The sequence below is a fragment of the Centropristis striata genome, chromosome 23, assembly GCF_030273125.1.
Source record: "Centropristis striata isolate RG_2023a ecotype Rhode Island chromosome 23, C.striata_1.0, whole genome shotgun sequence".
Taxonomy (NCBI): Eukaryota; Metazoa; Chordata; class Actinopteri; order Perciformes; family Serranidae; genus Centropristis; species Centropristis striata.
In genome coordinates, this window is record NC_081539.1 from 26,186,807 (window position 1) to 26,213,294 (window position 26,488).

At 37.4% G+C, this 26,488-nt stretch overlaps 1 protein-coding gene across 1 annotated transcript in view; it reads left to right on the forward strand.

The window, feature by feature from the left end:
- The window catches only part of sspo (SCO-spondin), a 138,349-nt gene that overhangs the window by 75,698 nt on the left and 36,163 nt on the right, over positions 1 to 26,488 (forward strand). Inside the window, exons 86-106 of the mRNA XM_059327455.1 lie at positions 578 to 723; positions 931 to 1,151; positions 2,364 to 2,399; positions 2,570 to 2,734; positions 4,282 to 4,494; positions 6,480 to 6,647; positions 6,811 to 6,945; positions 8,108 to 8,345; positions 9,234 to 9,386; positions 9,498 to 9,544; positions 10,280 to 10,450; positions 11,249 to 11,425; positions 12,527 to 12,682; positions 13,591 to 13,715; positions 16,873 to 17,012; positions 17,832 to 17,878; positions 17,960 to 18,202; positions 21,281 to 21,442; positions 23,602 to 23,718; positions 23,833 to 23,971; positions 26,225 to 26,421. Coding sequence (XP_059183438.1) covers positions 578 to 723; positions 931 to 1,151; positions 2,364 to 2,399; positions 2,570 to 2,734; positions 4,282 to 4,494; positions 6,480 to 6,647; positions 6,811 to 6,945; positions 8,108 to 8,345; positions 9,234 to 9,386; positions 9,498 to 9,544; positions 10,280 to 10,450; positions 11,249 to 11,425; positions 12,527 to 12,682; positions 13,591 to 13,715; positions 16,873 to 17,012; positions 17,832 to 17,878; positions 17,960 to 18,202; positions 21,281 to 21,442; positions 23,602 to 23,718; positions 23,833 to 23,971; positions 26,225 to 26,421 — 3,196 coding nt within the window. The remainder of the gene's footprint in view (positions 1 to 577; positions 724 to 930; positions 1,152 to 2,363; positions 2,400 to 2,569; positions 2,735 to 4,281; positions 4,495 to 6,479; positions 6,648 to 6,810; positions 6,946 to 8,107; positions 8,346 to 9,233; positions 9,387 to 9,497; positions 9,545 to 10,279; positions 10,451 to 11,248; positions 11,426 to 12,526; positions 12,683 to 13,590; positions 13,716 to 16,872; positions 17,013 to 17,831; positions 17,879 to 17,959; positions 18,203 to 21,280; positions 21,443 to 23,601; positions 23,719 to 23,832; positions 23,972 to 26,224; positions 26,422 to 26,488) is intronic.

The window sequence follows — 26,488 nt, forward strand, 5'->3', positions numbered from 1 at the left end:
AGTCCAACCAAACGCTGAACAAGACATTTTTAATGAACAAAACGTTCAAATAAACTGTCATTAAGTGAAAATACAGTGAAAGGGTCAAAGTTATGAGACCAAACCGGTAAACGTCCTTTTTTATATTTATATAACGTTATATATAACTTTATTGACACGTTGCCGTGGATACGCATTGCTCTGCTTCTCTCCTGATGACGGCTCGCCTTGTAACTGACCTGTCAATCAAAGGTAGCCACGCCCCAAATCATACGATTCTTTATCTTCTATTTTCTTCTAAATGGGGCCATTATTAGAACTATTAACATCAAACTGTCTTGAAGAAGATTTTTTACTAGCGATTGAGACTATATTATTGTCCTAAAAAAATGTTCTGAGGTAATAAAACAAGTGAGAAGTTTTCTCATTTTGCACTGAAATGAATGGACAGATTTCTTTTTTAGCCAAACTTAGCGCCCCCCTGCTGGAATTTTTGGTAGAATGCAGCTTAAGGCACTTCCTGGTTTGCCTCCCTGCTCAGACCTGGAGGTTGCCGCCTGATTGTTAATTAACATTGAACGAAACATGTTTCCTTCAGGAGTGTCCGTGTCTGGTGGACAAAGAGTTTCTGGCCTCCCTGCAGAGTGTTTCTGTCACGCATGTCTCATATCTGCTCCTCCATAACATCTCTGAGGGAGTGGAGCTTCAGCCTGGAGACACACTGGTCCATGACTGCAGCACCTGGTGAGCAGAACATCTATATATGCAACAATGCAAACCTTCATACAGTCCCAGTTTAAGATCAAGACCAAGTATCAAAAAGAAGTGCCCTGGTGGTTCTATATCAAATTATAAGATGTCACATTCCCATTATTATCACTGCTTTCATTGTCAACTCTTCAGCCCACTAGGACCAACCTGACTCTCCCCCCTCTGTTCTCTGTTCTGTAGCGGCTGTGAACATGGCAGGTGGAACTGTTCCTTGGAGCATTGCCCAGTTGACGGCGGTCTGTCAGCTTGGGGCTCCTGGAGCCCCTGCTCTCTGTCCTGTGGAGGTCTGGGACTGAAGACTCGCTCCAGGGGCTGCACACAACCTGCCCCGGCCCACGGAGGGAGAGAGTGCCAGGGGGCACGGCAGGAAACCACCTACTGCCAGGCGCCTGACTGCCCAGGTACAGGGTCTTATGTTAGGTCTAGTATATACTGTATGTAATGGATGTTTCTAAGGGAGAAACACTTTGATTCAGATTCCCTCATTAGTCCCACAATGGGGAAATTCAAACTCTGCATTTAACCCATCCTTTTTTTTACACACCAGTAAACACACCATGCTTCGGAGCAGTGGGCAGCACATTTCTGTGCGCCCAGGGAGCTGTGTGGGGCGTTGGTTAGCTTGCTCAAGGGCACTCAGTCCTTGGATTCCAACCAGCGACAAGCCAGATTCCCTAATTTTGTGTCTTTTATCGGTAATTCTGTGTATTTTTCCTTCATTTTTGTGTCTTTTTTGTGTCTTTCTTGTCATTTTGTGTCTTTTTTTGGTAATTTTGTGTCTTTTTAAAGTAATTTAGTTTTTTTCTGTCATTTTGTGTCATTTTTTTTGTAATTTTGTGTCTTTTTTTGGTTATTTTGATACTGCCTCCAGCAGCCCCCAGGTAATTTCAGTTTGAAACCCATGGTCTACAGTTTACACTGCAAAAAAGGTGTGTCTCAAAACAAGATAAAACACTAAATCTGAGGGAAATGATCTTGGTGCATGGACAGATAATTTTACTTGACAAGATTCCTTAAATTAAGACAGTATCAAAATAACCAAAAAAAGACATAAAGTTACAAAAAAAGACACAAAATGACAGAAAAAAACTAAATCACTTTAAAAAGACACAAAATGACCAAAAAAAGACACAAAATGACAGAAAAAAAAACTAAATTACTTAAAGAAGAAACAAAATGACCCAAAAAAGACACAGAATTACCAAAAAAGACACAAAATTATTAGAAAGACACAAAATTTTAAAAAGACACAAAATTACCAAAAAAAGACACAGAATTATTAAAAAAAAAACTCAAAAAAACTCCAAAAAAAGTAATTAAAGGGACCTTCCACACACAACAGGGTAAAGTGCCATTCATATAAAACTCATATTAAACTTTCATATCAAGGTGGGGGCCACAAAATATCGTCACGAGGGCCGCAATTGGCCCGCGGGCCGCAAGTTTGAGACCCATGCTCTAGACCATGGACTGCCTTAAATTGAATCACACATTTAATTTTTACTATAGAGGGTTATAGCGTATCCTGCATTTGCAGCCATTATACATAACAGAGACAATATACTAAATGGTGAAGCTCGTACTGATTATAAATTCTCTCTTGTTGTTGGCAGTTATTGTTGGTCCCACAGAAGAGCCGGTTTTGCCAGGTAAATTATGTCTTTATGCAAAGTTTATTACCAGCTTGACTCTTTGTTCATTTACAGTATTTTTAACTGCTATTGTGATTTGTTACAAATGATGTTGTTATTTTAAGCCCACGTCCCTCATGGGACAACAAAAAATCATTTCATCCTTTTCCCTCCTTTGTCTTCTTTAGATGATGATGCTGGCTTCTCTCCCTGGTCGTTATGGAGTCCCTGCACTAAGACCTGCACTGATGCTCTCAGGCCGGCCATGAAGTCCCGTCAGCGACAGTGTGTCAGACCTCCCTGCTCTGGAAGCTCCCACCAAGAGAAAGCCTGTAACCTGCCCCAGTGTTCAGGTACGAGTCACACATTACCTCTCTCTGCTGCTGCCAAGCTCTCCTGTACCAGTCCAACATGAATTTAACAAACCATCTGTTCAATTATATTTTTAATCCTGGAATTTTTTTGGTTAATGAAGGTGGCTGTGTGAACGCTTTATACCAAAAGACTTCAATATTTATGAAAATTAAGATGAAAATTGGAGCGTGTGTGTGTGTGTGTGTGTGTGTGTGTGTACAAAGTGGTTTGTCACAGAAGAGCAGAAGGGTTTCCTTATGTCCTGATTTTTTTCAGGGCTGTAGAGCCTTCAGAAAGGGTGGTTCCCACATTGCATGTTCTAGCCTTGTGTGCCGACGATGTGCTATAGACAAGGCTGTGTGTGTGTGTGTGTGTGTGTGTGTGTGTGTGTGTGTGTGTGTATGTGTGTGTGGTCTTGTACTTCCGACATAGTGAGGACCAGAACACGTTTTTAACCAACAGAGTGAGGACATTTCGGCCGGTCCTCACTTCTTTAAAGGCTTTTTTGAGATTTCAGACTTTGCTTTCAGGGTTAAAGGTTACATGATAATGATAATTAACTGAAACTGTATTGTGTGGTTACAAAACGACCTTCATTTTCGACTTTGTCAACTTTTTTCATACATAATGAAGATGGATGAGACAAAGGAAATAAAGGCAAAATTTACTGTGACCTCTTTTAATCTCCCACCCAAGAAATAACCCATTACAAAAAACTAAAACTAAACTAAAACTATTAAGCATTTTTAAAAAATAGATACTAAGCTAAAACAAGCAAAAAAACGAAAACTAACGAAAAATCCCAAACTATTATAACCTTGCAAGGGAATTCACTGTTCCAATGAGGGCCCTCACAAAGATACAAGTACAAGAATGTGTGTCTGTGTGTCTGTGTCTGTGTCTGTGTCTGTGTCTGTGTGTGTGTGTGTGTGTGTGTGTGTGTGTGTGTGTGTGTGTGTGTGTGTAAGAGCACATGATGTTCAACAGTCTCCCAGTAAAATCTCAACACAAAGAGTTTCAGAACATCTGTTAGTTTGCGGTTTGGGACTGTTTGCCTTGTGGCTTGCTTTGTCATTTTTCATCATGCTTATCTTAGAGACGACAGAGCAGCTTTTTTTTTTTGAGGATTTAGTGTTTTATCAGCACAGACATCAGAGGAGATTAGTATCTGCAAGCTGGATTATTAACAACTCTGTTTGAGAATATTGTTTTTTTGTTGTTTTTTGTAGATAACATCTTGATTTAGTCAAATCTAAGCAGGACGTAGAAAACTGGAGGATTTACAATTTGGTTTTTAGCGGTTTTATTCCAACAGAGGGGGTAGAGGGACACAAACACATGGGAATACCAGTTTTAAAAAAAAACTATTTGATGATGTTTAAATGTTTTTTGTGTCTGTGTGACAATATATGTTTTGAATATTCTGGCTTCAGCTAATTCTTAACTTAATAAACTTCTCCTTAGTGTGGCTTTGTTTGAAAGGAGCTTTGAGAAACAGTTAATTAGACTTAGCTATTCATCAATGTCTTTTTTAATATGGTCCCAGATGGAGAGGAGGTCTGTGTGGGGGCAGACTGTGCCCAGAGAAACTGTTCATGGACAGAGTGGGGGGACTGGAGCTCCTGCTCACGGTCCTGTGGAGTGGGTCAGCAGCAGAGGATCCGGACCTTCCTCAGTCCCCGGACCAACGGCTCATGGTGTGAAGACATCTTGGGAGGAAACCTGGAGCATCGCTTCTGTAACATCAAGCCGTGCAAAGGTCAGTCAGCTGATCAGCATTAAGAGTCGATTCTTTTTTTTTATTTTTATTTTTTTATTATAACTTTGTTTCACAAACATCAAAAACATACAATTCATTACAAAAGAATTTCACATGTATAATCTACGCCGGGGGGGAAGGGCTTACAATAATATATTTAATAGATCACAAATATCAACTGTTTTGATAGCTTTTTGGTTATTGGACAATTTAATGGAGCCGATGTACTGCCTGAGCTCATGGTGAAAGGCAACAAAAGATGGTTTTCTTCTAGCAAATTTGCATTTATGAATATGAAATTTCGCCATCAGTATGATCAGGTTGATAATAAATATTTCGTTGAGTTTTTCTTTATTTTTGTCGAAGAGCCCAAATAGTACATCCCTCCAAAACAACTTAAAATCTTTATAAACATTGCATGAAGAGTCGATTCAAACCACTCAGAAAATTGAAACATGTGTCATAGTGTATAACAATCCATGTATCATTCGTTCTTTCCATTTTCAATTGAAAATCAAAAATAGAATAATGAAGAGTTGACTGGTTGTTTTGTTATTTGTTTTTTATTACAACACAAAAAATGAGATACATGCTTGTTTTTTCATATTTCCATATTAGGCTCAGATCAAAAATACGAAATGGAAAAACGGGCACCAGGACTGAATTTGATTTTAATATTTAATTGGTCGGGTTTACGTGACCCAGAAGTTTGACTGAGGTCAAGTGAGCCGTCATTCTCTTCTCTGCAGTCAAACCAGCCGTCACGATATAATGGAGTGACCCGAATTGTGATATTTATGGTAAATTCATTGAAACTGCTCAGAGCGAGCTGACATGAAGGATAAACATTTCACTGTCATTCTTTCTCACTTTTTTTCAGTATAAACTACTCTTACCAGCAGATAGGAGATGAAGTATTAACTTTACATGAACACACCACGTGAAATAATTTAATTGCGTCACGCCGGAAATGTATTTGTTGTGCCGACGTTCAGTTTTCAGAATAAAGTGTTACACAACCAGGCCCAATACCAGATAAATATGGAAAAGAAGATTAATTGCACTATTTCAATAAAACACATTTGGATATAGACTGTACAATAAAATATTACATTACAAACTTCCGGGTCACGTAAACCTGACCAATTAAATATTAAAATCAAATTCAAATTCAGTCTTGGTGCCCGTTTTTCCATTTCGTATTTTTGATCTGAGCCTAATATTGAAATAAAAAGAAACAAGCATTTTTTTCCTTTTTTTGTGTTATAATAAAAAACAAATAACAAATTAACCAGTCAATTTTTCATTATTTGATTTTTGATTGCCAATTGAAAATGGAAAGAACGAATGATACATGCACTGCAATAAAAATAAAAGTTGGGTGAACTCAAAATTTCAAGGCAACGATAAAATTTTAAGTTGGACAATTAAACTAAATATTTTAAGTTTTGTTTTTGAGGTTGCTCAACTCTGAATTTCTCTGACACGATTGTAACGCTGCTATGAATATCAGCTAATGTTGTGACCACAATTTTGAGTTAGCATTGATAAGCTAATGGCTACTCTTGTAGCTGTAACAAGCAGCGCCGCTAGCATCAGTTATCCGCTAGCATCAGTTATCCGCTAGCATCAGTTATCCGCTAGCATCAGTTAGCCGCTAGCATCAGTTAGCCACTAGCTTTCGCTAATGACCGAATTTCACAACAAAGAAATAAGAGTTAGCAGAACTATTGTCCCTTGTTTTGAACCCCAACTTAAAGATATAAGTAACAACAACTCACAAACTTGTTTTTGAGCAGACAACTGGCTTCCTTTGTTGTGCTAACTTACATTATTGCCCTTAATGTCAGTAATTTATATTTCCAAGTTTTACCAAATTAAATCACTGTTTTAGGCCAAAAAATACTAGTTGGCTTTTTTGCAGTGTGGATTTATAACATGCAAAAACGAGCTTGTGTTCATGTGTGTGTGTGTGGATGCTGTAGTGGATGGAGGTTGGTCTCGCTGGAGTCCCTGGTCCCGCTGTGATAAGCGCTGTGGTGGCGGGCGCTCCATACGCACTCGCTCCTGCTCCAGCCCTCCACCCAAGAACGGAGGGAAGAAGTGTGAAGGAGAGAAGAACCAGGTCAAACCCTGCAACACTAAACCCTGCGGTAAGACAGACCTGCCTCATTAATTCAGCATTTGGCTACTTTCTGGGTTAAATCTTTGTGTTCAAAAAGTCACCGCTGCCTCTGATCAGCATTCTTGGTGAGGCACGTTCTGCCTGGAGCATCATGGGAAAATTCATGACCTTCTGTTTTTGTGTATTGTCAGATGAGAAAGGCTGCCCGCCGGGCCAGGAGTTCGTGTCGTGTGCCAACCAGTGTCCACAGCGGTGCTCAGACCTCCAGCAGGGCATCGAGTGCCAGGGAAACACCGAATGTCAGCCCGGGTGCCGCTGCCCTAAAGGCACTGAGCTGCTATCATTATATTAACAGATAAGCCTGCGTGTGTGTGTGTGTGTGTGTGTGTGTGTGTGTGTTTGTGTGTGTGCATACATGTGTTTGTCTGCATATCTGAGTGATTCTTCTCTAAAGGTTGTGTGCCTGCTGGTATTCAAAAGATAAGCACCATATAGTGTATGTGTGTGTGTGGGCATGTGTATCTGAAAGAGCCTGGGTGCTATTAAGTTCAGATAAACCCAGTAAAGGGTCAGTCCACCTCAATTCATATATATTCTGTTCTGGTTACAGCTTGAATTTGGGGAATGTTGGATTCATGACCTTGTAGTATTTCTTAAATCCTGGCTATGCAGCGGTTTGGAAGTTGATAAAAATTTTAATTTTTTAAAAAAAAGCAATCAAAAATGTTCACAATGAGGTCTGCACTGCAAAAAAGGTGTAAAAACAAGATAAAAACACTAAATCTGAGGGAAATTATCTTGCTGCATGGACAGATAATTTCACTTGACAAGATTTCTTAAATTAAGATGATCTAACATTTCTAAATCTAAAGTTTTTTTTATCTTGGTAAGAAACAAATAATTTGCAGTGCACTCTGCTTGGGCCAGTTCATCGCTGCTTGCAGCTTTAATTTATCTTGTTTTAAGAGTTAATTTCTTATTTTAAGCGTTCAACATGCTTATTTCTAGTTTTAATAATCTTAATTTAAGAAATCTTGTCAAGTGAAATTTTTGTCCATGCAGCAAGATCATTTCCCTTTGGATTAAGTGTTTTTATCTTGTTTTTAGACACCATGTTTTTGCAGTGTGTGAATTGTCTTTTAGATAGAATGCTGAAAAGTTTTTTATTTATTTTTTAATAGATGCTGCTGTTGTGTTATTTAGAAGTAATATAAACACAATTTCTGTTAGCAGTGCAGGTGGAGTTTTATTCACCTCAGCTGTATTGGAGGCAAAAATCTCCCACAGAAATCATAAAACAAAAACAATCTGCATGGCTAGCTACCGGGAGATACAGCTGGCGACAAAATGTGTCCTTTTTTATTTTATTTTGGTGGAGCCATAATATTAATGTCAATATGGGATTTTTAGCGTATCAGATGCTGCTGCTGTGTCATAATAATAAAACCCCTGTCTGTACATTAACATAGTAGCGATGTGTGTGTCCAGGCCAGCTGCAGCAGGATGGAGTGTGTGTGCAGCTGTGGCAGTGTGACTGTGTGGACTCACTGGGACAGGTGTGGGCAGCCGGCAGCTGGCACCAGGTGGACTGTAACAACTGCAGCTGCTCTGACGGACAGCTCCTCTGCACCAATCACAGCTGCCAGGCCACATGCATTTGGAGCTCCTGGTCCAGCTGGGCGTCATGCAGCGTCTCCTGTGGACACGGCCAGAGAACCAGATACAGGTGAGGAAAAGAAACTCACAAATACCAGTTTAATCTTATTATAACATAAATTGGTAACACTTTATATTAGGGAACACATATTCAACATTCATTTGTTGCTTATTAGCATGCAAATAAGTAGCATATTGGCTCTTAATTAGTCATTATTAAGTAGTTATTAATGCCTTATTCTGTATGGCCTTATTTTACAACCAGTAAGACATTAACTAAGATTTTTCCCTCAATAACCTCAGAATTATGGCTTATTAGTAGTAAGTAAGGAAGTTGTTGTCTATGATTTATGATCTTAATATGCTTTACTTTGTTTGGACTTTATAAGTCTCTACATAGCGGTGAACGAAACCATGGAAACGGCATCATAACACTACAGTGGATCACTTTGCACCAATGTTAGTCTACCAGTGACCCACTTTGTAGATTAATGATTAACATTACAATCTACCAATCCTCATCCAATCATCCAAAAGGAGCCACCAGTTACGTCAAAGGTCTGGAGAAGGTGGCTATTTGCCGTTTCCATGGTTTCGTTCACCGCTATGTAGAGACTTATAAAGTCCAAACAAAGTAAAGCATATTAAGATCATAACTCATATACAACACCTTCCTTACTTACTACTAATAAGCAATAATTCTGAGGTTATTGAGGGAAAACTCTTAGTTAATGTCTTACTGGTTGTATAATAAGGCCATGCAAAATAAGGCAGTAATAACTACTTAATAATGACTAATTTAGAGCCAATATGTTACTTATTTGCATGCAACTAATTAATGTTGAATATGTCTTCCCTAAGATAAAGTGTTACCCATAAATGTATTTCTTTGTGATGAGACAATAGAAATAGACAGTACAAGCAAACCTGAAACACAAACGTACACATTGTGTGTCAGGTCTCTGATCCCAGAGACTGAGGGAGCAGACTGCCAGTTTGAGGAAGTCCAGCATAAATCCTGCGACCCTGGACCCTGCCCGCCTCTCTGTCTCCATGACGACCAGGAGCTCAGAGTGGGAGACACCTGGCTGCTGGGCGAGTGTAAACAATGGTGAGATGGATCCACACAAACACAGAGAAAAATAATATTTTAATAGAGTTTGTAGTGAAAAGTAAAGAAGAATGTGCTTTTTGTTTCAAACCAATTACTTTTTCCTCCTAGCACATGCACCCCAGAGGGAGATTACTGCCAAAACATTGACTGCAGAGGTGGGTCACTGCAATTATTTTAAACACAAAGAGTAAATAAATGTGGTAGAATAACAAAGGCACTGTTGCAAATGTGTCACAATATTTACTCAGCTTATATGACTAGCTCATTTTAAATAGAGTAAGAGTAAATACACATGTTAGGGCTGGGCGATATATCGATATAAAAGATATATCGATATATCTTTACATGTGATATGGAATCGGACCATATAGCATATATCGATATAGTTCACATGTTTTTTCTTTCTTTATATACAAATGCTGTCCTTACTAGGGTTTGTCATATTTAGTTATTTTATAATGTTCATTATTCTTTTCTCATATAAATATATTTATTTCAAAAAAAGATTGGCCTATTTAATTTCATAGGCTATTTTATTTAAGATATTTTTTTATTTAAATGTGCACTTTATGCAGCTTTGATTTAAAACAAAAAAAGGTATACTGTAGTCATACAGTTTTTATGTTCACTTAAACGGTTTCAATAAAACTACTTGTGACATGTCATATTTGACTTTGACTGAACATTTGCTTTCACTTTGCGATAAAAATATCAGGATATATATCATATATGTGGATATTCAGCCTAAATATATCGGGATATGACTTTTGGTCCATATCGCCCAGCCCTATCACATTTGACCTGTGACAGGGACGCATACAGTATGTCTTTTTTTGCCTTATCGCAAAAAAGTTGACTGTTGTGCTGTTGCCTTGATGTGTTGCCTCCAGTGGACGGTGGTTGGACCCCGTGGTCAGTGTGGTCTGACTGCTCAGTGACCTGTGGGCGGGGCTCACAGGTTCAAACCCGCGCCTGCATCAACCCCCCTCCACGTAACAACGGCTCTCACTGCAGCGGTCCGGACAGACAAACACAGGACTGCAACACTCCTCCTTGTCTGGGTTTGTATATAAATGCCACAATAATTCATTTATTCATTCAATCTTTAACCCTTTGATGCACAACATGGGTCTAAAGTGACCCGCCTGAGTTTTTATTTTCTATATTTTTGCAATAAATTAATTTCATCTTTCAGTATTGCAAGTTTTACTCAATCAACTTGTTTTGGATCATCATACATCCTAATTTTTTGTTTTCATTTCTTACTTTGTGAATAAAAACCCTTTTTGTATCTCTACGCTTCTAATGCACAACAAATTTTTAATGTTGTTTCATGTACGGCTGAGTGTTTCTATTATACATCTTTGAAATGTATTTTATCATTTATTATCCCAAGCATTCAGTTTAAGTACAGTACAAATTATTATTATTACTATAGTATTAGGTCATTTAATTTTAAATCAAATTTGGATGAATGAGTCATTTTTGACCCATGTGTGTAAACTTGATGTGATAATACAAAAACTATTTTTCTTCATAAAGTATGAAAGGAAAAATGGATATAATGATCTGTTATAATAAAAAAGATATTCAAATAATACTTGGACCATTCAATCATAAAATAAATTGATTTAAAAAAAAATAGAGCAAAGAAACACACAGCCAGCATGAAATAACATGAGGAATGAATTTGACCCATGTTGTGGATTAGAAAGGTGTTTATATGTTGTGCATCAAAGGGTTAATTCATAGCCATCTGAAGGAGCTGTCTATTAGCATAAAACATGATATAATATTTCCATGCATGCTGCATAAACTGTTTGTATAATTTTACATGGACCAACCCTAACTCTCTACAGATGACCTTTGCCCCTGGTCGCCATGGTCACCATGTTCCCGGAGCTGCGGCGCAGGTTCTGTGTCACGGCGCAGGGTGTGTGTGTGTGAGGAGGGAGGAGATGCAGCGTGTCCAGCTGAGATTGAGGCTGAGAGGAACAGAGAGGAGACCCAGCTGTGTTACAAACAGCCCTGTCCAGGTACACACAGCACACAACATGCTGCTTCTGGCTCTGGTGCTGTTTGGAGCCAAGTAGCAGCAGGCACCATGCGTGTTCTGCACAGTGAAGCATATTTTCTTCCTAATTTCATTTTGAGGTCTTATTTGTGTCGGGTCTCTCTGCTAATATGGCAGCATCTTTTTACTTTGTGTGCCTTTTTCTCTTAAGGCAATGAGACATTCAGCATGTGTTGCAGACAGCAAATTATCATGAATTATTATTATTATTATTATTTATTATATGTTGCCATGCATTTTTAGTAATTATGGATTTACTTCTAGATGTCAATACATCTTTTCATCCAATCCACTTTATTTGTACAGCACATTTAAACAAAAAAACATCTCCAAAGTGCTGTACATAGAATCACATTAAAACAAACATTTCCATATAACAATCAGTAATAAATAATCAAATAAGTGCATAAATCTAAAATGATGCTATAAATAAAACAATATCAAACAGACAAACATAGTAAAATAAATGAAAGATGTAGTTAAATGTAGTAAAATCTATAAAAGACACAGAGGAACACAAAACTCACGCAAAGTTAAAAAGCCAGGTAATAAAAATGGGTCTTAAGACATACTTTTTCATATTTACCTTGATAACAATAAATGCATTTCAATTTATCTGATCTAAAGATTATGTATTGAGTTAATTTATTTTGGTTTGCTATTCAATAATTTCATAAATGAGATCTATTTTCCAGGCCCGTCCATGGCCAAATTGTGCATTTGATTAATGCAGTGACTGATTATTCTATTATTATTGGACTATCTGTTGTAGTTAGTGTCAGATCTCCATGGTTGCTAATTTAATTTGTGTTTCTGCTTTAACTTTGCATTAGTAGTTAATGCCAGAAAGACAGACTTATATTGATGATAAAAGAGGATAACCTAATGTTTAGTGTATAAATAGCTCTATTACACACTGATTAACTAGCAGTAGACTCACCAGGAGCAACTCTGGGTCACAAGAGGCAAAGTCTAAGCTGCTTCATACTTAATGACTGTGTTTGTTTAAACATGCATGTAGCACAAGATGGGTTGATTGTTTTTTTTTTTCTTTTTTCTGCAGGCTGTCCCATGTCGGAGTGGAGTGTTTGGTCTCAGTGCTCCTGTGTGTCTCAGAAGCAGCAGCGCTACCGTGTAGCTCTCTCCCCGGCCACCAGGGGGCAACAGTGCACTCCGGTTGAAAAGCAGAGCAGGACATGCAGTGTAATGCAATGTGATGGTGAGTTTACAACCGTGGTAAAAACCATGTTGGTGTAATCTGCCCTACAAAGTCTAACTGCAGTAACTAGCAAAAGGTAAAACTGAGAAAAACTGCTTTAAAGTTTTTAACGTGTTTTTACTGGCCAGCCAAATTAGTTACATGTAGATAAGTGATATGACACTTATTTCTACATGTATTGATGATGTCATTTTTATGCTCAAAAATCATTATGATTTATTTGACCTTTGACCCCAAAACGTAGATACTGCAATGCCTTAAAAGGTTCTAACAGTGAGGCAAAATCAGAGTGCAGTAACAACAAGGTTGTCATCTTCTTTCAGCTTTTATATTTTATTTTCAGTGAATAAACATTTTCAAATTGATTTTGTTATAAGTGTGTTTAAAAGTGCTTAACAATTTGATTCAAAGATTTGTGTATTTTAGACTTAATATTATAAAGAAGTGTTATATTTTAGTCTTAATATAGTTTTATCTCACTTTTTACTTAATCACTATCTAGATAATAATTTCCCTTTCAAATAAACTTATAATTTCTATTATTTTTATGTTTAAATTAGTATAAATATCCAAAGCAGACTGTGGTAAGTGCAATTACTGCTCAGTTTTGATTTGGATTTTGTGTTTTTTTATATCATTATTTCTGTGAAATAAAGCAAAATTGAAATCTTAAACTTTGTCACAAGATAAAACAGAGTTTTAACTCAATTTTGACCAAAAATGAATTTACTGCTTATAGACTTTGTAGGGCAGTATTAATCCGTATGATATAAGACCTGTTAGTGATCCTGCCTTTGTTCTTATGCTCAAGGACCAACTTGCACTTGAATTTTCCTTTCAAGCTGATTGGCAAACCGAATGGACACAGGAAATCAATCATCATTCATCTTTTTTCTTCTCGTTTATAGATTGTAAGGCCCCGTTTGTGTACTCAGCCTGTGGTTCACCCTGTGAGAAGCAGTGTGCACTGCAGGGAGCAGGAGATGTGTGTTTAGGTGTCGGGGAGTGCACACCTGGCTGCTACTGCCCACAGGTGAGACTTCATCTGCCCTAAACTATTTACAGAATACACAGGTTCATGTCAGCATTCACACTCTCAATTAAGTAAACTGACATTTCATAATTTAATAATGTCAAAACTTGTAAATTTTTAACCTCTGTGATCACAATTGTGATTTCTGAAAATTTCTGAACAATTTTAGATAATGAAATTAAAACAAGCTAATATATGTGGTATGCACTGCTTTTTGACATGTTTAACATGTTACGATTACAGTGATTGTGCTGATGCTCTGCTCCCCTCCCTGGGTTAAAAAAACTGCTCTGTCATTAAGAGCCTAAGTGTCATTTTCGACAGTGAGCTCAAATTTGACAGGCAAATTGACTTTGTGGTAAAAAAAAATGTCTTTTTCCAGCTGCGAGGGTAAAACCATCCCTCTCTCCTAGTGACCTGGAGAAGGTTATTCATGCTTTTTTTTATTTCCTCAAAACTTGATTTTTGCAACTCGTTGTACGTAGGTTTAGACCAGCGCTCATTACGACGCCTACAACTTGTGCAAAATGTTGCAGCTCGTCTTTGAACAGGCACAAAGAAACGGGAGCACATATCTCCCCAGTTCTGGCCTCTCTGACTGGCTTCCTGTCCATTTCAGAATTGGTTTTAAGATCCTGATGTTTGTTTTAAATTTTAATTGGATTGGCTCCAGCGTATTTAGCTGAACTCATACATGTTCACAGACCGACCAGAGCTCTGAGGTCTAATGATTCCTACCTGGATGTGTCTAAATGCTAAAAACTAGAGGCCATGGATCTTTTGCAGTGGCTCCTTTAAGTTGTGGAACAGCTTACAGCTGCATATCTGCTCGTCAGAGACTGTAGACATTTTCTTTCTGTGTGGAGTTTGCATGTTCTCCCCTTGTCCCCCGAGGTTCCCCTTACAGGGACCTCTCACAAAAACATGCATTTGATCCTGGTCGCTATAGCGTCCAGGATCATGATATAGGCAATTGGGTGAAAATGAAATGGGTTCCAAAAATCGTGGGATAAAAAAAAATATATTGAAAAAAAAAATAAATAAATAAAAGAGAGACTGTAGACATTTTAAAATCGTCTCTTAAAACTCACTTTTTCTCCCAGGCTTTCGAACCTGTGTGAGAAGAAAGTTGTTTTTGTGTGCTGTATTGTATTTCTCATATCATATATTACTAGACCTAATTGTCTTTCTTAATTTTATCTTTGATTTTATTGTTATTCATTTATGTATCTTTTGGATTTTTGGTTGTTATTCATTTATGTAAAGCACTTTGGTCAACCTTGGTTGTGTATACGACAACAGTTACAGTGGTACGCCTCACTTTGCACATTCTATATTTAGATATTAATACTTAATCTGAATATACGTGATGTAAAAGAGAGCAGTCACAAATATTATTTTTGCTGAAATGGTTCTGCTCAGTCTCCTTCATGCAAACTGCTTTTGCAATGTAGTGCAAGTAACAAACATTTTAAAACTCTGGCCACATTGCAATCTGCATGTAATACTTTCATATTGCTGGACTGTGTGTGTGTGTGTGTGTGTGTGTGTGTGTGTGTGTGTGTCTAGATATCACAGGATGGATTTAGGAAGTGAAATATGCTGTGCTGCATTTTGTTGTTAATACATCACTCTGTTATGAGTTGTGATGACAATTTTGTAATGTTGTTTGGCCCAGTTTGGAAGCCTCCAGCTTTGATTTATTGCATAAATCCTCCCTGATAGACTGATGATACGCCCATACAGCATCAGTGAGGGGAAATAATGAAATATGGAACAGTAAGCAGGTCTCAGAGGTGTAGAACATGCCACTTACATAATTCATTTACCAACGATGGATTACTTTTAGACTGTGTGCCAAGTTGTCATGGCAAACATTATTTTCTCATCAAGAAGTTTCAGAGCAACATTATAATCAATTTGGAGCTATGTTTATGTCCACCTGATGAATGTTACTCTAACATTAATTCCCTTTTTAGCTCTGTTTTTGGTCTCTACCAACTCCTGAGGGAAGCATCTCTCCCTTTAGCTGCTAAATGCTCCACTAGGTTCACCAGGTAGTCTCTAACTGTGTCTCTCTGCTGTTGCCTGTATCTGCTTCAGGGTTGGACGTGCTGTCTGTTCAGAGATGGTCTTCTGCAGACCTTGGTTGTAACAAATGGTTATTTGAGTTACTGTTGAACCAGTCTGACCATTCTCCTCTGAAATCAGTCTTGATGCCCCTAACGAGGCATCAAGGCTCACTGGATACTTTCTCTTTTCAGATCGTTCTCTGTAAACCCTAGAGATGGTTGTGTGTGAAAATCCCAGCACATCAGCAGGTTGTGAAATGCTCGACCACGTTCAAAGCAGGGTTATTATAATTAGGAAACTAAGGAAAGAAGGAAAACTAGAATTGAAAAAACATTTTCGTTAACTGAAATAAAAATAAAAACGAGAGTTTAAAAAAAAAGGATAACTAACTGAAACTAACTAAAATTATAGTGAAAATGTCCTTCGTTTTCGTCTTTGGCAACTTTTTTCATACGTAAACCTTTTTAGTTGATATGATATTTCCTCAATCTGGTTTTATGACTTAATAAACTTATTGGGGCTGAGATGGATCAGACAAAGGAAATAAAGGAAACATTTATTGTGACTATTTTTTTTTTAAATCAGGCACCCAACAAATACCCCATTACAAAAAAACTAAAGCTAATAAAAGCTAAACTAAAACTAAGCATTTTCCAAAAAAAAAAAAAAACTATTTAAAACTAGCAAACACATTCTAAAAACTAATTAAAACTAACTGAATTTGAAAACAAAAAATCACAAAAATAAAAATAAAAAAAAATGAAAAATCCAAAACTATTATAACCTTGGTTCAAAGTCTCTTAAATCACCTTTCTTCTCCATTCTGATGTTCGCTTTGAACTTCAGCAGCTCGTCTTCACCATGTCTACATGCATTTGCCATTGTATGCCTGTCATACAATGGCAAATGCATCGAGTTGCTATTAGATATTTGTGTTAACATGCAGTCAAACAGCAGGTGTTGGTGTATGTTTGCCTTGTGTGAACATATTTATATTGAGATATGTCATTTTTGTTGGCCTCCATGTTGAAAACTATCACTGTACTAGTTCTGCTTGTTTGTAAATGTGTGTTTTCTCTTCCAGGGTCTGCTGCAGCAGAACAGTAGCTGTGTTCCTCCAGAGGAGTGTGGCTGCGTCCACCTGCAGCACCAAGCTTCAGGACAACCACCCACACCTGTCACTGTCCCTCAGGGGGCCACGGTCACCATCGGATGCAGTACCTGGTTAGACCCTGTTAACCCTTTGATGCACAACATGGGTCTAAAGTGACCTGACAGAGTTTTTATGTTCTATATCTTTGCAAATAAATTATTTTCATCATTCAGTATTCCAGGTTTTCCTCAATTAGTTTGTTTTTGATCATCATGCATGCTCATTTTTATGCTTTCCTTTATTAATTTTTTAATAAAATCCCTTTTTGTGTCATCATCTTCTTGGCTAAGTATTTAGCTAAGTAACTTGCTAAGATAAATACTAAGCTAACTTCTTGGCTAAGTATTTAGCTAAGTAGCTTGCTAAGCTAACTACTTAGCTAACTTCTTGGCTAAGTATTTAGCTAGGTAAAGTAAAGCAAAATAGAAATAGTGATCTGTTGTTATCAAAAACAAGATATTTAAAGAATACTTGAATAGAATATTCAATCATAAAATAAGTTGATATCAAAAGATAGAGCACAGAAACACACAGCAAGCATTAAATAAGATGGGAAATGAATGTGGGTCATTTTTGACCCATGTTGTGCATTAGAAGGGGTGTCAATATGTTGTGCATTAAAGGGTTAAAAACACATGAAGCTATGGCACAGTGGCTAAAGTCCACCTGTTACACCAAAGTAGATTTCAACTTTAACAGTGCCAAGCAGGATAAATGCAATATAACTTTTGCCATGGCTATATTTATATTTATGCCTCTATTCTGCATCTTCATCATTCCCTTTTTTATCTGCTTCCTGTTTGCTTTCTGGTGGTCTGTTTGTCTGGGATTTATGACTCAGTTTGACATATTGTGATTATAATCTGTCTGCTTGCTGTTCTGTCCTCCAGCCTTTGCCATGATGGAGCTTTGCAGTGTGACATGAGAGAGTGTGAAGGTAAGAAAGCAGAGTAATGACAGCAGTGTTAGGAGCTCCTGGTTGAATAATCCCATCATGCCTGTCCTCCCCTCTTCTCAGTCATCCTCAGCGAGTGGTCAGAGTGGACTCCCTGCTCTCCCTGCGTCCCCTCGTCCTCCCTGCAGCACAGCACCTCCCAAGAAGGACTTACCATCGGCAGTAAACTGGTCTCAATCCAGAAGCGTTTTCGTGCGTGTTTGGACCTGGATTCTGGCCTCCCAGTTCCTAAAGAGGAGGAGGAGAGCCAATGTCCAGGATCACTGGTGGAGGAGAGGCTGTGTCCAGATGCTAACATCTGCAGAGGTAATGGTGTTTGTCCAAGAGAAGAAAAGAGCTTTACAGAAGAACCAAACGGTGCAGTCAGCTCCTCAGTCACCCTTTGTCAAGCTCCTGTTGCTCCGAAGCGAGGGGAAAATAATGAATGTGGTGGTTTTGCTCCACCCGAGCAACCCTCAGCATATTGCAGCAGTTTAGTACTTTGCTCCCATAAAAAGAATGTATGCAACAACGCAGTGAACTAGTCAGAACAAGACAAGCATAGCACAATAGAAAGATAAATCACGGATTGGGTCAGATGATGAAATGTCTGTGTGTCTCTTGGGAGAAAGGGAGATGCATTTATGCCAAAATATGGATGGAATACTGCAAGGCAAATGTATTTGTACAGCACCTTTCAACAATATGAAATTCAAAGTGCTTTACAGAAGACATAAAAGGATGTCAAGAGAAGTTGTATTGGAGTCATAAGCCCGTATGAAAAGCATTTACAGAAGAACATAAAGATAAATAAAGGCTCAAATTGAATACAACAGAACAAACAGAAACAACTGCAATCACACTCACAGAGATATGAATAAACAGCTCAGAATGTATTTAGTAAAGAGCTATTGAAAACAGAAATATTTAAAAGTTTTGTGAGAGTTTGTTCCAGGTTCTAGGTGCTGAAAAACTGATCATTGAACTTGGAATAGTAGAGAGGCCTTGAACGTAGCAGCAGAGCGGAGATGTATTTAAGTTCTAAACCGTTTCAAATTATTATTATTCGACATGAAGGAGGCCAGTGCAAAGACCTAGGACTGCTCTGATCTATTCCACTTTCTTATGCTGGGCTTACACCATGGGTCTCAACCTCGCGGCCCGCAGGCCAATTGCGGCCCTTGTGACGTTATTTTGTGGCCCCCACCTTGATATGAAAGTGTAATGTGAGTTTTATATGAATGGCACTTTACCGTGTTGTGTGTGGAAAGTCCCTTTAAGCCATTGACGCCTAAAACTTCCTGTAAAACCTCTGGGCGATTTTAAAACCACCCCTAAAACCTGAAGTTTTTCTGGAAATTCAACAGAAGTGTCAACGTTTCTACTAAATAATTGATTTTTCAGCCTCTGTAGCAGATAGAAATGAAATTCAAAAAGTATTTGAGAGCTTATGCAAATACTACAAAACGACGTATCCGCTTTCCAGGCTTCAATGGGTTAATTACTTTTTTTTGGTAATTTTGTGTCTTTTTTAAATAATTTTGTGTCTTTTTTTAGTAATTTTGTGTCTTTTTTTGGTCATTTTGATACTGCCTCCAGCGGCCCCCAGGCAATTTGAGTTGGAGACCCCTGGCTTACACCAAACGATTTTCACAGTCCCAGACCGTTTCACTGAAGCTGCTTGCGAAACTGTCCTCGCGCAACTCCATGGGTCTCTCCGGTCTCTACCAAGTCTCTTATTTTGCATCCCTGCTTCCCTCACTGCTGCCGTTCACTTGCGTGACTTGCAAAACGTTTTAAGAGACATGAGACGTCATTTATTTCCTCTGAAGTGTCACGTGAATCGACGTCCGTTTTTCTAATGACGGCGGCAGAGCATCACAGCTGGATCAGCTGTCAATCACTTTCACAGTTTTCTCTGTTTAACAAACAGCTGCACATGAATAACAACCTGCATTCTGTTTTTATATGTGAACTGTGTCCTGCTCAGGAGCACAGGAATACCTTTATATTATATTATTTATTTATTAGCCTATTATTTGCGTCTGTATGTAGACTATCCTGGTGATAAATTCATTATTTAATATCTCAGGACATGATTGTGTCCGCTGAACACGGCCAATGTTTTATTAGGTTAGATGATTAAAGGAAAATGTAAATGATGTCACTCAGATCAAAGCTGCACTCAGGAATGATCAGCCTCATGTGGGACTGATGGAAATAAAAATAAAAGCTTCTAGAATGATCTTTCTTTTAATTTATTATAAATGTAGAAAGATGTTTGTGGTCTTTTTGGTGTTCATACTAACAATAAAACTGATTTTTAACTCGAATCAGAAGATAAAATAATATATAAAACTTGTGAGTGACACTATAAAATATCTACAACAATCTGTAGAATCAAATTAAATCGTATCGTTCTTACACTGTATCGATTCTAATCGAATCGGTTTGTAATAAAAGCATATCATTTTTTAATCGTATCGTAACCTGTGTATCTAGATGCGGATCGAATTGTTTATCAAGGAGAGATGTGCAACCCATAGAAGAGGCCAGGAATGGAGAATCTTGGGGAAACTCGGATGTGGAATTCCAGATCAACACAAAATAGTCCCCTTCCTGCACATAAAAGTTATAACAGATTAGGAGACCAACCAGAATCACACCTAGTTTTCCGGCATAATTGGATCATTTGAACTGTTAATATATGGTGTGGGGAGCATTTGAAACAGAAGACAAAAACCTGATTTTTGAAATTACAATCTCTAGAAAAAGTAGTGTTTTCTTTTGTTATTGAGAATTATATTGTGTGTCAGTTCAGATTAATAGTTACAGTAGAGTGAAAGTGCTTGCAGTCAGTATCCACGGTGGAAAATGGCTTTGTTCATCCCCACAACCCTATACTCATTATTTCCCAAAGGGGTGAAAATGGAAATAGATTTGAAAAAGAATGCGTTTGATGCCCGTGTGTGTGTGAGAATACCTGTAAAGTTGATTGGATTTGGTGTTGTGTGTCTGAGTGTGTGCAAAGAATGATTCGTTCACAACTCAACTCCATCATCCCTCTTTTTTCTCTTTCCCTTTGAATATGAATGACAAGCTACTACTATGCCCAATGGATCCTAGGTTTGATTGGCATGTCAGATATTTAAATTATTTTACTGCTGGTATGGACAACTGTTCAGCAAGGAGATAAATAAATAAGACAACCTCTTATAAATCATGCACATCATCAGCTCAAGTATGCTTGTACATAAATCCACAAACAGTAAATACGCTTTTGTCATCGAGGGTGATGATTACAACAATTACAGCTATTACAGCAGTCATCGTGGCAATTACAATCATTATAATTAGGATGAGAAGAGCGTTGATGGTGTTATGATAATCATTCTACCCTTCCAGATCTGTGTCAGTGGAGTGTGTGGAGTGCCTGGACAGCGTGTGCGGAGCCCTGCAGCGGTGGAGTCAGGCAGCGCTTCAGGAGGCCCCTGGCGTCTCCTCCGGGGCCCCGCTGTAAGAGCCAGCAGACACAGAGCCAGAGCTGCAACACAGGACTCTGCCCAGGTAAAGCTGCTCACTGCACAATTCATTTTCATTCATTCACCTTTATTTAACCAGGCAGGTCATTAAGAACAAATTCTTATTTACAATGGCGGCCTGACCGCTGGGACCTTGAAAGTCACGTGACTTGGAACAAACCAATAGCCACGGGGTATGACTGTCATTAACTTGCATTGTAGCGAAATCTGTGTCAGTTTCACGGAAATTTGAGCGATTCCGTGGCTATTCCACGGATTTTGAGTTAAGCGAAATCCGTGGCTATTTCACGGATTTCTGTGAGACCAGGTTGGAGAGACAGACTGACAAACAGCAGTCAACAAAAGAAATATGGAGAAAAAATGGTGAGGTGGTATTACATGGTAGAAAAACAGTTGCAGGAGTCAGTGAGAATGTCTGAGAGAGCAGCTTTGAAGGCAGGGATGGAGATGAGATGGTCCAGTTTGACGGTTTTTTGCAGAGCATTCCAGTCACCGGCAGCAGCCGATTGAAAGGATGCGAGACCAATGGAGGTGGAGGTTTTTGGTATTTTTAATTTGATGTAGAGTGAGGACCGGGTATTGTGTGTGACAGACAAAGGGTGCAATAGGTGATGCAGATAGGGGGGTGTAAGACCAAGAAACACATTTACACACAAGGTAACAGGAAGGCTTCTGTAGCCCTGATTATGATATATTGCAAGGTTATTATAGTTAACGAAAACTAACAAAATAACGGAAACTAGAATTGAAAAAACATTTTTGTTAACAGAAATAAAAACAAAAACAAGAGTTTTTAAGAAAACGATAACTAACTGAAACTGTATTGTGTGGTTACAAAACTAACTAAAACTAACTAAAATTATAGTGAAAATGTCCTTCGTTTTCATCTTTGTCAACTTTTTTCATACATAATCCAGTGTTTCTATTAGAGAGAGGATTCTGTTAGTGCAGGAACACATGGTAGATATGCTTACTGAGACTGGGATGTCTACACTCCAACCAAAATTCAAAACACCAAGATCTGTAAGAGTTAATAACCTTGAGATGGATAAACCAAAGGAAATAAAGGCAAAATTTATTATGACCTCTTTGAGTCTCGCACCCAAAACAAAGCCCATTATAAAAAACCTAAAACTAACACTAAAACTAATAAAAACTAAACTAAAACTAAGCATTTTCAAAAACTAAAAACAACACTAAAACTAGCAAATTCACTCTAAAAAAAAATGAAATTTGAAAACAAAAAATCACAACAAAATTAAAACTAAGACTAATAAAAAAATCCAAAACTATTATAACCTTGATATATTGACTTTATTATTCATTATTTTTAGATGCATCATTCTTTTTACTTGACTTAATTAATGTAGCTTTATAACTTAAATTTGTATTGAGTTTCCACATGTACAGAGGCAAAAACAATACAGCAAACAAGGTACAAGTCAGAGTAACAATAATAACACTAACAAACTGTCTGGAGATACTATTATTCAGTCCACTGTTACATTTAGCATTTGTTCAGTTGGTGTCATGTCTAATGTAAATATTCAATTTTTCCCAGTTTTTTTCAAACACGTTCTCTTTGAGTCTCAACAGGTATGTCAGTTTTTCCATAACAAGGTTTTCTTGGACAATTTCCAACTACTGCTCCTGTTTTGGAGTGTTCACATTGAGCCAGTTTCTTGTGAACGCTTTCTTACTTGCTGCGACTAATACATAATAAAAAATTACAACCTTCTCAATATTCCCAGGATACATCACTGGACAAGTATTTGGAATTTCATATCCCAAGACATTTTTTACAACTGAGTTAACATTTTGCCAGAAAAAAATCCTCTTTTTGTCCGTATTGCATCCTTCGGTGTGGTAAACTCTCCAGGCGAGCAATCTGAATCGGGTACATACTGTATTAGGGCAGCTGATCATTCTCATGCTGTGGTTGGAGAGATACGATCGTTTGATAAATACACTTGAACCCTGTCGTAAGACGATATATACGCTCAGATCTGCACTGGTTTCTACACTCGTCTGATAAATGAGGGCCACTGTGTTAGTTTCTGCCCTTTTTCAATCCCTTTCTACTAATGGCAAGAAAAAATGCCAATAAAAAGCATTTTCTGCATTGACTTTTGCTTATTTTTTATTGATGAAAAGTGGAAAAGATAGATTTTCCTTGTTTCCTAGGTGAGCGCTGTGAGGATAGGGGGCGGGCCTACCAAGAGAGCTGTGCCAATCAATGTCCTCGAAGCTGCACAGATTTATGGGAGCATGTGCAGTGTCTCCAAGGAGCCTGTCATCCAGGTAATCTTTGACTTCTAGCATGGACAGCAGCTTTAAAGACTGTTTGATTGATGTATCACCCAGGAAAATACCTGTTCTTTTATATCACTCTTTCATTTTTATGTAATTTGTCAGGTTGTCGGTGTCCGATGGGACAGTTGTTGCAGGACGGCCACTGTGTCCCAGTGACAGAGTGTCGCTGTGGGATCCCATCAGGCAACGGGACGCTGGAGTTCTTCCCTAAAGAGAAGCTTCCTGTGGACTGTAATACATGGTGAGAAACTGAGTTTACACTGCAAAAAACATAAAGCTTACCAAGTATTTTCTTCTTATAATTCAATTCAGTTCAATTCAATTGGCTTTATTGGCATGACGTAACAATGTATGTAAATATTGCCAAAGCAAGCATCAGAAATAAAGATAACAAGATAAGGAAAGCAATATTTACAATAAATTATTATATTTAAAAGAAAAGTAAAACTAATAACAATAAAAGAAAGCAATATTTACAATCATTGAATTACAATCAACATATAATTTATACAATCTAACTGTCAATATCTAGCAATAGTATCATAATTATATTGTTTTGAGTATAACTCTCTGGGGTCTATGATCGAGCCGTCCTGATCAGATCACGTGAAGTTTAACAAAAAAACATTCAACATTGACATTCCCAGGTCATGTAAAACCAAATATATGATAATAAGATAAGATAATAATGATAATATGTAATTTGGCACATAGTTTGTTTTGAAGAGTTGCAGCTAACAAGAAAAAAAAGCCTATAAATATACATGTTTTAATGTGACTTTTTGTATATAGTTTTATTTATATTTAAATGTTTACCTTTTTATATGTTCATATATGCATCCTATGTGTCCAAGTTCCAATTGTAGTGAATAGTATAATTTTTCAACTCGGATTTCGTGATTTTTTGTGTATTTTTGGGCTCAGTTTGTTGATAAAGTAGGTTAAATCGAAAAAAAAAATAATTGTCCCATCATATAGGTGAAGAAAAAATGGACACCAAATATGGGTATCGTAAACATTTTTCATGTGGTACATGAAGGGAAAAATCAAAAGTATTCAAAAACAGCCAAAAACGTCTCAGACCCCAGAGGGATAATTTACCTACTGACCATTGCTTTATGTGCTTATCTAATCAGTCTTTTGCCTATTAATAAATGTATTCTTGCATATTAATGTAATTTTCCTTCTTAAAAACATTGAGACACATTTGTCACTATGTGCTTATGTAACTATCTTATTGTTTAAAGACTTCTGTTCAGGATTGACATTGTTAGCTTTTTCATGCTTTTTAAGCTATTCAATTGTTGAATCTGGTGAGTTTTTACCTAAAATATTGTTTCCAATTGAGAATTTTAGTTGCATGTGGTTTAAATGATATTTCAAAAGCATTTTCTACCACCAAAACATGCTCTTTTCAAGTATTGCTGGCTGATTTTAATGTTCTACAGTTTGGCTATTTAAGCCACAATTGTTTAAAATAAGTATATTTGGATTTATTTCAAGACATCGTTGGATTTTCCAGTGCCTAGATATTTTTTTTTACTTATTTAAAGAATTTTTACAAAGAAAAATTTACTTACAGCACTGGCAGATAATTTGACTTGTTTCGAGCATGTATTTGCTTAATTCTAGTTATTTATTTTTCTTATTTTTTGTCAGTTGGTTTTTGCAGTATACGCAGCTTATACACTCAGATAAAAACACTAAATCTGAGGGAAATGATCTTGCTGCATGGACAGATAATTTCACTTGACAAGATTTCTTAAATTAAGATTGTTGAATCTAGAAATAAGCATGTTGAACACTTAAAATAAGAAATTAACTCTTAAAACAAAATAAATTATCTAACACTTCTAAATCTAAAGTTTAACTTTAGAGTTTAAATTTAACTTTTTTTTAACTTATCTTGTTTCAAGTGAAATTATCTGTCCATGCAGCAAGACAAGATAAAACAAGATGAATTAAAGCTGCAAGCAGCGATGAACTGGCCTGAGCAGAGTGACCGGACAATTATTTATTTCTTACAAAGATAAAAAAAACTTTAGATTTAGAAGTGTTAGATAATTTATCTTGTTTTAAGAGTTACTTTCTTTTCTTTTTTCTTTTTTCTCTTCTTTTTTGCAGTATAGAAACTCAACTCAATTCAACTTTATTTGTAAAGCACTTTCAAACAACCACAGCCGCAACAAAGTGCTGTGCATAAACAAACAGAACAAGAGACAATAAAATAAATAAAACAGGAAATAAACACTAAAATAAATACATTCATTGCTTTTTAAAAGACAATTTAAAAAACAATAAATAAAAGCAAACCATAAAACGCTAAAAACAAGAGCAGAGTCTCATGTGTTGTTAAAAGCCAATGAATAAAAATAGGTTTTAAGATGACTTAAAGTTTGTCCAACTTTACAGCCTGTTATAACTGCCTCTTGAGTTCACAGGCCTTACTTTTCCAGCATGAGATCAGCTTTTATCTCACCTCTTCCATCTATAGTGTGTGTGAGAATGGCACTCTGACGTGCACCAAGCTTCCCTGCCCGGTTTATGAGCCATGGAGCCCATGGAGCTCCTGCTCAGCCTCCTGTGGGCGTGGCCAGAAGACAAGGACACGTCTTTGCCAGGACACAGAGGGTGGTCCTTCCTGTGCTGACACCATGGAGACAGAGAGCTGTGACTTGCCATCATGTCCAGGTGGGACGTGGAACATTCATTATTACATTCATTATTACATTCCATTCATTAAAACATCTAACAGAAT